This window comes from Arctopsyche grandis, chromosome 6 (assembly GCF_051622035.1).
Source record: "Arctopsyche grandis isolate Sample6627 chromosome 6, ASM5162203v2, whole genome shotgun sequence".
In the NCBI taxonomy this organism is placed as follows: domain Eukaryota; kingdom Metazoa; phylum Arthropoda; class Insecta; order Trichoptera; family Hydropsychidae; genus Arctopsyche; species Arctopsyche grandis.
In genome coordinates, this window is record NC_135360.1 from 30,162,941 (window position 1) to 30,179,074 (window position 16,134).

Sequence of the window (16,134 nt, forward strand, 5' to 3'; positions counted from 1 at the left end):
CTCGTCTCTGAACCAAAAAAGAGTCGTCATTTGTCGAACATTTTTATTGAAATGTAGTCATTTTATAAATTAAACCTACGAGCTAAATCTTTATTATTTTCAATACAAAAAAAAATCATTCGAATTTTTTGGGTATCCGATAGCAATTGGTACCATTACTTTATTATGAACATTTTTAACATTCCTCCAGTCTGTGTTTGTTAATTTATGAAAATAATCAGAACAACACTTAAAAGCTCAAGTTTTCTAGCAAGGATGAGTAATTCCTTTTTTGCTCATACTGTACTTATACTCCTCGTACTTTCAAAAGAGGCTGCACATTGGTAAATTTCATATCTATAAAAATAGCATAGATCTATAAAAAATATTTTCCGAGAATTTAATCATTTACTAGTTTAGCATAGATATGATTTTATTCAATAAACGGAAACAAACTTTCATAGATCTTTATTATCACTATTCCGTATCAAACTTGCCATTGCGCTGTCTGCTACAACTACAGTACATTGGGGTATAAGTGTATTTAACAAAATCACCTTCAAATTCATGAAAATTTAAAAAATATGTACAATAAAATAGTAATTGAATAGTCCTTTCATTATAGATTATTAGTTTTCTTTTTTTTTTCTCTAAATTTAATATATATATTTAACTTCTTGCTTGATTCAAATCCTCACACATTCAAAATAAGCATGGTATTTCTATGTGCATGAAAATTATATTATATTATATTATACTAAATGCTTGCTTATACTTTTTACCATTCTTTCGTATACATACATTTGTAATTATGCGCAACATCCCCTGTAGTCGAGTATATATGTATGTAGATTTATTAAATGTTTTGTGTAAATATGTCAATTGATTAGCGTTGAATTGATTATAACGAGTCGATGCATGTATGCGAGATTTATATTGAACTGTATTGTTTTCGTTACTAATTTTTTTTATTCCTCTATGAAATTTAATTACATGAATAATGCTTTATGAATGTAATTAAAGGTTTGTATACTTAGCTTCATTTTTTGATGAATTCCTTTAAAAATATATACATATATATATTATATTTACATTGTTCTTTTGAAAAATACAATAAATTACCATTATATTAATATAATATGATACTTATATGAAATTAGTGAATGCTTTATCTTATATAACAAACAATTGTGATGGTGTTTTGGAATATTGTCTGGGGTGTTTTGCAGATGATCACCACCCTCCTCCTACATTCACTCCGCCAGAGTTGCCAAAGAAGGTCCATGTAAGAGGTACATAAAGAAATGTTCTAAAACGGCTGATTATACTTATTTCCTCAAATGCATACATATGTTACAAACACAAAAATTTAGTGCGGCGTGCCTCAACTTGCTCATTTTAATTCGATTCGATTTAATTCACATGTAAATGCTAAATGTATAATCAATATCGCTTTCATTCTATTTGAAATACTGTATTTAGAATCGAAAACTCATATATTTTTAAGTTTCACAGCACAGTTTTGTGATAAAATAAATGGATCATGATACGTAGGGTGTTCAAAAATTTCCCGGAAAGTGGTTATTATTCGTAAAAAGAATACTACATGTATGTATGTATTTATAATACAATGACAGTGTGGAAAATTTCTGAAGGAAAATTCCATACTGTGAAAACTACGTATAGTAAAAATTATATTGAATACCCATTGAATAAGTAGATAGCATTATAAATCTAAGCAAGCTTTCATTACGATGGGTGTTTATTTGAAACATTGTATTGCAGTGGTTAGAATCGTTAGAATAGAAAGGCTTAGAACGATTGCTACACCTTGTGACTTATTTTAACTTAATTGAATAAAGTGCTTAATTCAATTTGCTTGTTATTTACATTTTCCAGGAAATTTTTTAATGCTCCCCCCATATAAAATACAAAAACAATAAATAGAAGTTGAGAAACGTCCAATTGCTTTGCTATAAAGCCATATTATATATATATACATAGATATTATTATCATTCTCTTATAGTTTCTGGGCTATTTCATTTATATATATATTTTACATCACATACATAGTTTAATTAAATGAGATTTGTAGATAGATTTTTCTCTTAGACAGCACATTTTCGCAGATGAATCAAAAGATGTATGTATGTGTGAGTTAATGCGGTATTTTATACCTCTAAATATTTTATGAAACTTAAAATGTTTCATATAATATTTAGCTTGCAAGTGTGATTGACTTTTTTTAATGTACTGTTTATATCAACGAACTTAAAATAGAACATCTTCGATAATGAGATTCTATTACGACATTATAATTATAACAGGATCTTAACATCGATAAAGGTGTTCGTTTTCAAGTTCTCCGAAGTAAACTGGCCTTAAGACATTGTATGCGAAAGCATTTATAAGAATGTTGGTGCGACTAATTTTCAAGCTAAAGCTAGCATGATATGGCTTTTTTTAAATCAATCTCTAAAATAAATATACACTTAAGTTTGGCATAAACGAAATAATATCCAATATTTTACAATCTTATTATTTTTTTTTTCAAAAGTTATGCCTTGTACATACATACTCATATTTAAACATAAGAAATAAAATATATTGCTTATTTTTCACGTATGTTATATTTTTAATTCGTTCATACAATATGAATTTATAAAATTTCTTAAAGAAGTATCCATTTGATCTAAAAATGATCAAACATTCAGGTATAATATGATAAAAATTACTCACTGAAAATTACTTGATCGTATTTAAAACAATTTCAATTTCAAACACAACAAAAAAATGGATTATTACATAGAATAAGTATATAGACGTATCTACTGATGATAAAATGTATTAATAGAGTCTATGAATTTCCTTCGGAAACATATTTTCAGAATCGTTTGATGAAAACAAAACAAAAAGTACATTGAGATTATGCATTCTATCAGGGACTACCTTCTACATAGGTCAAAATGTGATTATAGTCATTGGGGGAGGGGGCCGGTGACCTCATATGAGGACGGTGCTGTCTGCGGCATAAATTTTTGTTTTTACCAACTACTAATAAAATGTGCAACCCTATCATTAACATTCTATTATTAATATTATAATTTGCCATTTCTCATCAAAATATGAATACTAACGACGCTAATACGTATTGTGCTCAAATTGCAATTAATTTGCTTCAATTTTAATGTGTTTTTAAACTGATGCGTACTATTTTTCACATAGCTTTTAAATTATTTATGCCATATATGCTAAACGCACAAATACACATTTGTCGTAGATGTAGATTATTATATTTATATATATATTATATACTATCATCTGCATTTCACCCTGTGACAAATAAACTCTCAATACACACTCATTCTCAACATACTTTTTTATACAAAAAAATATATAAAATAGTATATATATAAAACAATCAATTATATTCTACTATAAAATATATCCACAAAGAAGCATGATGTTTTCGTTTATTTTTCCCAAGCATGATAGTACAGGTTTCGAAATATTATCTTTAGGTCATACCATATATAATATAAAATATATAACCTTTCATAGTAGAAACTGTACTGCATTTTTTGCTTGTTTACGATAAAAATAATCATTTTTGACTTTAAAAAAATGTACTAAACATATTCTCAATATATGTTTACATATTATAAGTGATCCTTTTAAATTGAAAAAAAATATATTTTCAAAAACTACTCGAAATTGATACATATTTTTATTAACAAAACTTAATAAAACATAGTATTTCTATTACAGTTTTGCTACATTAGTTTGATTTTGAGTAGTTAACAATGATTCTTATTTAAAAATATCAATTGGGTAATTCATAGTAAAATTTAATTAGAAAATTATATTTTTTTGCCTTATTTTTAACATATTAATCTTTCATGTGAGTTTATCATATCTATTATTCATTTTAATTCAATTAACTTGATACAAAATACGTTAACTTGAATCAATAAAAAAGTATACACATAGATATGTAAACGTATATACATATATTGACTGTATTTTGATACTGAAAATCATTCATTGTGTATTTTGACTGTATTTTGAAATGATGAAAATCATTCATTGTGTATTTGACTGTATTTAGATACTGAAAATCATTCATTATGATGAACTTTTGTCATGATATGTCATGACAAAAGTTTTATATTCATATACATATGTGTATTCATAAATGAAATTAATGTAATACAATCTTATCCTTAAATTGATTTTAGACCTACATACATTTAAGTTGAGATATTACTCTGAAATATGTACATATATCTATTTTTCAAAAAATTTACTCTACTTAATAAAAATTTTGTTTGAATTATACATTAAAATCACTTTATATTTAGTTTCGTAGCATAAAAATAAATCTTGTATATTCAATTAGATACATAAAAAATAAAAATACTCACATGTCGGATTAATATTGCAAGTCGTTGTGGCTCTTGTAATTTTTATTTTTATGAATTGCTTATGGTATGAATGTTATTTGTTGTAAATTTAAATGTTCCCTAAAAACTTCCAGGCGAGGTGACAAGAGAAAGAGGAGAGGAAATTAGTCGTAAGTATTACAAAAATGTGTTACATTGCTTTATATTAAATGTTGTGCATACATATTTAGACTAAAAAAATATGGGAGATCATTTTTGACACTCTCTCAATCTTTAAAATATCCACCTTATATCAAAACACTATTCGATTTCGGCTAAATATTTTAACTTTCTATTGCAGTGATCAACAGAAACCATAGGAACGCATCGATAACACCAGCCGCGAACCAATTGATCAATTCGACGACGAAACAAGTCAATAAAGTCAAACCGAACGTTAATAGAGCACCAGCTGACACAGTCACTTCACCTGGGTATAACAATAGGTATTTTACCTATGTTTTGTATTACTTTCTTAATTTTAATTACTATTAAGTTTAAATGTGCGCACTGATAGAGAGATATGTCCATTGACAACTAGGGTTATAGGGTGTCTGGCCACGAAATTTGTCATAGCTTGAAATGCTACGACGAATCCCCGATTTCGTTTCTGAAGATTTTATAGTTGAAATTTATTTATTACAATCAATGTACACTCGTCATTATAGATCGCTCCAATGTGACGAGTATACGATAACGGTCAGAATACAACAATACATAGAATACAATCAGAATACATATAATATAATAATTAATGAAGTACAGAAATAATAATCATAGAGACATCTATGGATTATTTTAGATTTTGTGCACAATTATTATTACAATTTTTATACACATAATAAACACGAAATTATAGAGATGTCTATAGATTTCAGATTACTGTGCATAATTTCTACAAATTATATGTACACACAGATTTGTGACAACAGGAAATGATCTATTACCAATTTTCAGGAACCGTTTCAACAATGATCAAATAAAATTGGCAAACTCTGATAGAGAAACGATCGATTTGGTGTCACAAAACCCCCAAATCCAACCAGCAGTTTGATGACTTGAACCATTGTTCTCAGTGGTGCTAAATATATACGCTACCATTAAGCCAAACTGCTGGCTAATAGAAGCTCTTTCGTCGTTTCATATGATGCCTATTAATCCTTTGAGTGGTGACGTCTTTTCTGTTGATGGCCCACCACGCTGAAAATTTCGCCAACATTTCCAACTAGAATTATTTAGAAATCCAATAGAAAGCAGGTATAAAAATTGTAGCTAATCCAAACAAACCCTAGATAACTACTGCCGAGGATTTCGAGTTTTGTAAAGGTGTGTTTAGACTGTCTAATATATCTTGCAACAATATAAAATAAACAAAAGAAGTCTATTAATGAATGTATTTATCCAAAATTAGTTCCATCTTCTTCATTGTTGTTAAAATGTAATGCTCACAATCTAAATGCAAGCCACAATCTAAAATACTCAGCAGTTAGGGATTTCCATCGGGTAATTCTGCTATGGTTATTAATTCAGTATTTCCAGTGTTAACCAGTCTTTATAAACATTGACACGGATTACACGACACATGTTCAATGCAGTTTTTTTTAATGCTACCTGGAAAGGCTTAGCAGGTAGTATTCTTGCATACTTTGTACATGCTCAATATACAACGCCTATCAGCGTTTTGCAGGCCCACGAACTTGTCAGCAAAACGCCGATCAGCGTTGGTCAGCATTCAATGGGTTAAAAAAACTGTAAAACTCATTGTTTAAATAAAATAGTATGCTTACATATGTATAATTCCCGGTCCATTATTTAATAAAATTTTGAGTCCTTGAAAAACAGCAACCATTACAAATATGACTTGATCGATTATAATTTGTTGTGAACAGAAGTCTTATTTGTTGGCAGACAAAATGCTCGTACGATAGACAGATTAATTACTAGAAACATATGTCTTCAGACAAATCTCTCTGTCAGTGCTCAACTTAACTCAGAAAACGTCCACTATCCGTAGATCAACATCAATAATACAATATATAACAACATTTAATTTCACATGTGAAAATTCGATGAACTTTTTGTAAATTAATTTATAATTCAACTCTCACAAATTCGAATCTTATACATTTTATCAATTTGAAATTGAAATCGTACTTGAATAAATCTACGATGGCAGAAAACTATCTAGAAACAAATTTGTGCAAATACTCCAAAATAATATATGTAATCTATCGTGAATATTTCTATTTTTTTTTTAATATTATTTTGCTTAAAGCACAAGTTAGTTTTTGATGTAAATATAATGAATAATATTCTGTATGTTGTTAAGTATACGCACTAAAATTTAACAAGTAGTAAATGTAGACTATGCACGACTAAGTGGAACGACGATTCAAACAGTGCACCGACTATAAATAAATCATTATGCAATTTAACTTGAACTTTTAACTCAACAACAACAAAAAAGGAAATGAGAATTGGATCAATAAGTTTTGAAAAGTGTTATACTCTGAGATTGTGTGGATACGTACTGTGGATGTGAATGTATAACGTCAAATTATAAAAAAAATAAACATTTTGATTTGATGATTTCTTATTAAATGTGTACCAATATGTGAAAATGAAATAAAAATATATATATTAGTTAGAAAAAAAGTTAGCAGAAGAACAAGAGTAGTTGTGGTTATGTTCACAGGCCTGCGCAGCCGGAGCAAGACACCAACTACCAGGGCTATCATCTCGCCTACGAAGTGAAAAAACTCATGTATGCTCAGAAGATAATCTTACATAGTCGTTTCTTCCATTTCAAAAGTAGATATTAGAGCTAGAGCTGTTTCTCTTATTTATTTCAACCATTCAATTAGCTGTTTCATATTTATCGATATAATAAATATATGCATAATATTGTTTTTTGTTTTGGTTTTCGATTGAGATTATACTGTATACATATTATTTTTAATTTACAATAGAATAACTATGAGTGATTTTTTTTTTAAATTATTTATCGCTATGATACTAAATACAGGAAAAAACATTTTGCCATTATTTTATTTTATATTATATTATCATTATATTAATAGTATTTTCATTAACTGTCATTTAGTCTTGCATATGTTTTCTTATTAAGTAATTTATATTTTTGTTCAAATTACACAGGACAACATTTTAGGCTTGGCTGAAACCCAAAAATATTAACAGATTAGTTGACAACTCATTATAAATATTTTAAAAAAGTATGCTATGTATTAAATTAATTTACTATGTAAAATTTCGATTCATTTTGTAATAAATTTTGAGCTAGAAACCATATAAAATTAATAAATGAAATATTACTCCATTGCTAACTTTGGTTATACATACATGCATACATATTGTAGCGTATGGGTGGGTTGAGGATCCAAATGAAAGGCCTGTAGGAATATAGCACAACTTGTGCTATTGCGAATCAAAACCAGTGATCTCATACATTTCACACCAATCATCATCGCTCCTGTACAAACATGCATAACTGAGGGCAACGCCCCCTTTGACCATTCCAGAAGAAAGAGTTCACGCTCGATCGTAAAACGAACTAAACGCAACAGTGATGTCGTCAGGCAACCGCAACACATGTCCTGAAATACGTAAACACGTGGCACACGACCGCATTCTTAAATGAACGACGTCCTGGCGCTGACCCCATAGCTATAAAACACGCGCCCCGAAAACAGGTCAACACGTGTCCTGGAAACGAAGACAAAGCATCTGCACACGGCACGCTTCAAGCCAGAACGTATATAAAGCGACGCACCAGCACCCAACACCTGAGTGAACCTCTGGAGTTCAACCAGCTCACTTCTCCAAAGCTCAACCTCTTCGTACATAAAATAACCATTGCAAACTCAACTGAGTTTCCATAGGCCGGGAAACGGTCGAAACCTTTAACCCGCCCTATAGGCCAAAGTCACTTCACAGCGTTTATTGAATGATTCAGGAGGTCCACACGTAGCCAGCGCTCGCTCCATAATAAATCTGATATGGCCTAAGTACCTTCTTATAAAGAACAAGTTCCTCATCACAGTTTCCCCGATCCGTTTATGTATCTATTATCTAGGCACATGCAGTTTTAAGTGAGTCTCACGCTCTCCGGTTCTACCGGCCATTTACTGAGTCACGTTAGGCCAATTCGGGGGTCTCCATTGTTAACCCCCGAATGCACTTAAACAGCGGATACTCTATCTCGTGTTCCCACGTTACAATATGTATCTTAAAATTAATAAAAATAAATATCATAAGTGGGTTCAATTAGTAAATATTTTTTGGTTTCAATTAAGGTATTATAAAAAAACCGTGAAAATTTGTTGTCGGGTGTTTTAAATATTAATATTTTCTAATGCTACTCGCCAAATTAATAAATATTTTTTGTGATGGTTTCAATTTATAAAAATGGCATGATATTTTTACCAAATATAATATACATAAAATATACAGATAAAAGAAGGTCACGAAATGTACCAATTGTGCGTATTGATTTTTTTAATACATATTATTCCTACCATCTCTTATCTGTGTATTGCTTTAATTTAAATTTAATATTTTTATTGTGTGTTTTGATTAAAATTGAAAATATTTATATAACGTATTCTATTTGTTAATATTTAACACATACATCTGATAGTTTATGCTTTTCGAAATCTAGACGTGAATTTTTTTGTGATAAACTAATTTTAAGTTTAAAACATAATATAATACATAAATTTCTAGTGCATGCATTTAATTAATATTATTATTAAAATTTTATATCTACTACATACATAGATACATAGTTTTATATTTAAAAATGAATTGTACAAATACATACACCCATTTACATATGTTACAAGGCATTTATCATATGAGTGTGTTGAGCCATCCAAGTCTTCCAATTTCAAAATCATGGTTTAAAAGCGATAACATGATTGAGTGGAGGAATTTGGTAAACTCTACGAACATTGGATGAACATGTGTGCAAGTTTTGCCAGCACTGAGGATGGCCACATATTATGCATACATATGTACATATGTCCAACCATGTCATTGATTATCCACCGTGTACTTTGAAGTTATTCAAGAATGTTATTCAAGATATTAACATTCTTGCAGAAAATTTTGGAAGACTTGGACACCTTGCTTTAATATCTCTAATAGTGAAGGGGAAAAATAAAATTCCAATGCTTTTGCTATTAGAAATTATCATTAACAACAATATAATTGCTCAGATTATATTATAACAACAATATATTTGCAATTGAACATCAATTTAGATATACATACCTAGGCACTACAAATTTTATATGTAATGCTTTCAAACTAATCACCGCTTAAATGTTTGATTGAATGATTTTGTTAAAAAAATATCCATATTATTAAACATATATACAAATATCTAGATACACTTTTGCTTATTTATAATATGTACAGAGCGTTTATATATATTATATATATTGTATTTTAGAAAATCATAATATAAATATCACTTAATTTGAACTGTACTATTGATAATCTGTACATATTGTATTTTACTTATTGTATAAGAACATGCTTTTGATTTGAGATATTTAACTGTATTCTATTTATTTAAGTAAAATTTATTTGCTTATCGACAGGCCCACAAGTCGAAGTAGTGGCAATAATCAAAATAATAACGGAGTTAGTTTGCCTGCTGGTCTGGCAGACGACCAATCTAAAGATTTTGACTTTGAAAAGACTGAAATGAAATACGACTCGACTGGTATGTTCCATTGGAGTCCTGCGAGAAACCTGGAAGACTGTATATTGGTAAATTTTACAACATTCGAAAATCGGACATCATTAAAAATATGGCATCTAGTATAATATGTGTCGATTGATTCTTTTAGGATCGTAATCAAGCAGCGATGACAGTTTTAAACGGTCACGTAGTCGTTTGTCTCTTCGCTGATCCTGATTCACCTCTCATCGGATTAAGAAATTTAGTTATGCCGTTAAGAGCTAGTAATTTTCATTATCATGAACTTAAACATGTTGTGATCGTAGGCTCCGTAGATTATATCAGACGTGAATGGAAGATGCTTCAAAATTTGCCTAAAATATCTGTTTTGAACGTAAGTATATTATGTGTTATATTTGAAGATCTATAAGTATTATTATCTTATATAAACCCTAACAATATGTAAGGTCGTTTAAATGTACCAACATTCTATATCACTATAATAGTAATTAGTAATACATTGTTGCTGTTACATTGAATTATTGGTTCATTTATATTGTTCAGTATCAGTGTTGGCCTTACACCCTCGGGCTTTTTTTCTAGACCCTTAGAAAAAAATGTCGCCTTTGGCGCTCTAATCTAAAATTTTGTATGGCTTTTGGCGCTCTAATTTTAAAATTTAAAGCGCCGTTGACGCATCGAGCGGCGCCTTAAAACCGGCACTGTTTAGTATCATTATATTATTATTTCATTGATTGCTGTGGTGTAATAGGATAACCTGTAATACCATAGAGATCATAATTTAAAAAAATAAATAAAATAATCACTTTTCCCTTACATAATATATGTGCATTCATTCGTCTAGCTACTTCAACTTAAGTATATAACAATATTTTACAAGCCTAAAAGTTTATCAAATCCCATCTTCTTCAAATATATCAGAATAATGGATTTAAAAACCGCATTATTGTAAATTTCAGGGATCTCCATTGAGTCGAGCTGATCTTCGAGCAGTTAACGTCAATCTCTGTGATATGTGCTGTATTCTTTCTGCTAAGGTTTGTAATTTTTAAAGATCGCTAGTGTAATTTAAAGTTTGAATTCGCGGATCTGAGAATCGAATGGTCTGAGGATCGCGGATCGACTTTGAGGATCGCTAGTGTAATTCTAGTTTGATTTTTGATTTTTTAATGCTTTTTATTATTACAAAATTATGTTCACAATACATCTTATATCTATTTTAATAGCTACTGATCTACTGATCATTTTCTATTTTACAATTTTATTTTATTTGGTTAGTAATCATAGTATCATATTATTCTAATGTTAATCTACAGCATAATGGGAAAAAGAGCTCAAAAACCTATTTACAATTCTTATAAACGCTCATAATACATCTAATACATTATATTTAATTTTAGTTTGAAATATTATACCACTATAAATATGTACATATGTATCTGAATATTTTCATAGGTTCCCAGTAATGACGATCCAACTTTAGCGGACAAAGAAGCTATTTTAGCATCTTTAAACATTAAAGCGATGACATTCGACGATACGATCGGTGTATTGAGTCAGGGTGCGACCGAGCAAGACGCCTTAACACCAGTGGGAAGTCCGATAGTATTGCAAAGACGAGGATCTGTGTATGGTGCTAATGTTCCTATGATAACTGGTGTGTACTTTTGTATCATCGATATATAATTTTGAATAAAATTAGGTTGTAAGATACAGATTGTATGCCACTGTGTGATAAAAACATTTGTATGGTTTAAGTATTTTTTTTATGAGACTATCAAAATTTATTGGAATATATAATATGTATGAGTGTGATTGGTGTTTCAGAACTGGTAAACGACAGTAATGTCCAATTTTTGGATCAAGATGACGATGATGATCCAGATACAGAGCTTTATCTTACGCAGCCTTTTGCCTGTGGTACTGCCTTTGCCGTCAGTGTCCTGGATTCACTTATGTCAACAGTTAGAATAATTTTATATAGTCATACATAGCTCCATAATGAACAGTATCCAGTATTCAAATGAAAATTTAACTTTTCAGACATATTTCAATCAAAATGCCTTGACATTGATCAGATCGCTGATCACAGGTGGTGCTACACCAGAATTAGAATTAATCTTAGCTGAAGGAGCCGGATTGAGAGGTGGTTATTCCACGGCTGACAGTCTGTCGAACAGGGACAGATGTCGAGTCGGACAGATTTCTCTATACGACGGTCCGTTGTCGCAGTTCGGAGAAGCCGGAAAGTATGGCGACCTGTTCGTCGCTGCCCTCAAAGCATACGGAATGCTATGTATAGGACTTTATAGGTTTAGAGACACTAGTTCATCTTGTGATGCTAGCAGTAAAAGATACGTTATAACAAATCCACCGGACGATTTTTCATTATTACCAACAGATCAAGTGAGTCCTCAACTGATATACATACAATACAAAGTGGAGTGGAAACAATTAGACAATTAGTATCTTAAAAATTAACGAAACAAACAAATTTATTTTACATACATATACACCAGGAAGGACTAACAGGTAAACCCCAATGTGCCCTCCTGGTCAATTACAAACAAAGCAGCATTTTTTATGACACAAGTCACTGAATTACGAGACATCTATGAATTTTAAACTAGTACATACATTTTATTGCACATAAATCATACTCAAATAGTGTGGACATAGTGGGTAGGATGGTTTTTCTTAGCTAATTTAATGGAGGAAACGTTTCAAAAATGAAATCAGAAAAATTGGCAAACTCTGATAGGAAACGATTGACTTGGAGTTACATATCGCAGGTCTGGCCAGCATCCAATTACAAACATCGATCATAAAACATTATAATCATCATAGAGACATCTCATGGACAATTTTTTGCAGCATTTTTAAATATCAACAAATTATAAGATGCTATAAACTCAAATTTTGCGAGAAATAGGACAAGATTGCAAATTTTTTGGAGCCGTTTCTAATTAAATCAGGAACATTGGCTCCATTTAACTCAAAAAAAAAAAATGCCTTTTAGGGCTTCGCCCCTCCGCGCCCTCCCCCTTGTTTTAACAAAAAATGAAGAAGATGGAACTAGTTTTGGAAAAATACATTCATTAATAGACTTATTTTGTTTATTTTATATTGTTGCAAGATATATTAGGCAGTCTAAACACACCTTTACAAAACTCGAAATCCTCGGCAGTAGTTATCTAGGGTTTGTTTGGATTAGCTACAATTTTTATACCTGCTTTCTATTGGATTTCTAAATAATTCTAGTTGGAAATGTTGGCGAAATTTTCAGCGTGGCGGGCTTTCAAAAGAAAAGACTTCACCACTCAAAGGGTTAACCAGTGAATATTTACTTCACAATTGAACTGTTTGTTTTCAAAATACTAATGGTCAATCAATTCCACTCCATTCTGCATAAATGCATTAAGTTCTACATATACATATGTATTAAGTTCTATACATATGTATTAAGTTGGTCTAAAATAGTATGATACATTATATTTTTGTTGTGTTCAGGTATTCGTACTGATGCAGTTCGATCCTGGATTAGAATATCGACCGGCTAGAAAGCCAGGAGCTGCAGGAACGGGCACGGGTATAGGCGCCGGAGCTGGAACGGGAGTAACGGGCGGCGGAGGCACTAATAAGGACGACAACTCCTGACTGCTGCTATGCAGCGCCCTCACAGATGGACCCTACTCATACATTTGAATGCCTTAAATGTAAGAGTAGTGCTCGCTACAGCCTATCTCACTTCAAGATATACTACCTGCAGATTTTGAAAAATAAACCCCAGTCCAAATTATGTTTAAAGATTAATTTCATTTGAGTTCACAATCGCTATCAAAAGCTTTTTACTTCATTTTTATTTTATTTTATAAATATTTATATATTATATATATATATGTCAAAAAATATAATTATCCATTATATTCCTTAATTATAAGTCTTAACAATATATTTTTTAATATAAAGGACTATAGGATATATATGAAAATGTATCATTATATACGTATGATACCAGATTCCAATATCGAGCACATTATAATTGAAACCTTTTTAAATTTGCATGCATTATTTTATTTTTAGGAATTGTTATTTAAACTTTATATTATTTTATTCTCATATAAACGTATTTAATGGATTAATTAAATGAAAGTATACAACAACAAAAAATAAAGTAAAAAAACAATGCACATGGAATGTGTGATATTTTCAATTTAAGTATGCAACACATTTTAATGTTTAAAATACTTCAATCAATTTTCAATCATATACAAAAAAAGTTTAATAAATATTCATCTTTTCATAATGATAGTTGACTGAAATTTTTGGCTGATTGAAAATATTAATTACTGATAATCAAAATAGCTTATAGAGTCGGACGGCTCCATAGTTGTAATTTAAAATTAAAGTGCTTAAATTCGCTCTCCGCCAGGAGATGACAAAGAATGAGGATTATATGGAAAAAGATCAGTGTTTATAAAAACAAAAAAATTATTTTATTATATTATATATTAGTATATAATTTTTATTTTGATATTTATTCAAAAAATATTGATTTTAATTTTATATGTTTTAAAAATTTCATATATTCATATTATATTATAATCATTTTATTATATGTTATATTTTTTTTTTTTTTATATTTCATTTTATCCTCTCGCCAAGAACATATTTTATCCCAGCACATGTTTATTTTCGCACATCCGCTTTTTGGGCACACCTAGCTGCGAACATATCACACAAAAAGTATTCACACCAAATAAAAGTCCACAAAAAACATCTTTAAATCACAATAGTTGGTGCCGCTGTGTAGTAGCACTGTTTATCGAACTCAACTCTGTAGAAGTTTTCCCTTTTTTCTTAATTTCTATTTTCTGGGAGGCTGTGCGAGTTTCAAATGGGGGAAGCTGCATTTATTAGAACGTTAATAAATTTTCAACTGTAAAAAACCTAGTGAAAAAAAACTTATAGAAAAATTTTAAAACTTTTTTTAAATTGAAAGTGAATTTATATAGTCAGTGTATTGATTAATTGACTGTTCGATAAATTAAAAAAAATAAATAAAAATAAAAACAATAATTAACAAATTGTGAAAATTGACTTTATATAAACAAAATAGTGTTTTAATAATTGGTTATCAATTGCCATTATCGTGTGATAAATTTATTCATATATTTTTGGCTTGAATCGCCTGAATGAAATGATTGTTGTCGTCGCTAAATTATGACATAATTAAATATAAACAGATCAATAAGCGAAGTTGCTGATGAATTATATTTTATATTTGTCGAGCTTTAGTAGTTAAATGGATTAAAAAAAATGAAAAAAAAAAATTAAATAGCTGGGTATGCTGAAAACTGAACTAACAAAAAAAAAAAACTTAAAAATTTCGTTAATTTGATCTTAATGTTGTATTATTTTGATTATATACGATCGATTTAAATTATATACATAGTATAAGAGACATATTTTGCACGTTATTGGTTCGACTGATTTTTATCACGGAAACCTTTCAAAGGACTAAAATATATATATATATATATATATATATATATATATATATATATATATATATATATATATATATATATATATATATATATATATATATATATATATATATATATTTAAAGTAAAATTAATTTGTACATAATCTACTCAGCATTTTTAAAGTTACAAATTTACCAGCAACTCGTTTAGCCTTATCGATGATCAAAAATAAATAGCTTTCTTGTTTTTTATTGGGTAACTGTGAAACTTGATGTCTCGTTTTATTTTGTAGTTCGTTGAACGCAAGCAAATTCGTTGTTATTGATTGTAAGTGTTTTTCATTAGTAAAATTAACATCACTCACTGCCTTTAAAATTAATGGTAACAATGTTGACTTTAGAATACATAATTATATTAAAAAAAAATTACTGGTACCTCAAAATGACCTTTTTTGAATAGTAAATTAGTGATATATTCTTTTTTGTTGAATATCG

General features: G+C 29.5%; 1 protein-coding gene across 1 annotated transcript in view; it reads left to right on the forward strand.

The window, feature by feature from the left end:
• Positions 1–14,177, forward strand: part of slo (calcium-activated potassium channel slo) — a 158,048-nt gene extending 143,871 nt beyond the window's left edge. Inside the window, exons 15-25 of the mRNA XM_077433937.1 lie at positions 1,209–1,271; positions 4,518–4,553; positions 4,724–4,868; positions 7,118–7,186; positions 10,047–10,218; positions 10,299–10,523; positions 11,110–11,187; positions 11,606–11,807; positions 11,978–12,114; positions 12,194–12,556; positions 13,661–14,177. Coding sequence (XP_077290063.1) covers positions 1,209–1,271; positions 4,518–4,553; positions 4,724–4,868; positions 7,118–7,186; positions 10,047–10,218; positions 10,299–10,523; positions 11,110–11,187; positions 11,606–11,807; positions 11,978–12,114; positions 12,194–12,556; positions 13,661–13,807 — 1,637 coding nt within the window. The 3' untranslated portion in view covers positions 13,808–14,177. The remainder of the gene's footprint in view (positions 1–1,208; positions 1,272–4,517; positions 4,554–4,723; positions 4,869–7,117; positions 7,187–10,046; positions 10,219–10,298; positions 10,524–11,109; positions 11,188–11,605; positions 11,808–11,977; positions 12,115–12,193; positions 12,557–13,660) is intronic.
• Positions 14,178–16,134: the final 1,957 nt, after the last annotated feature.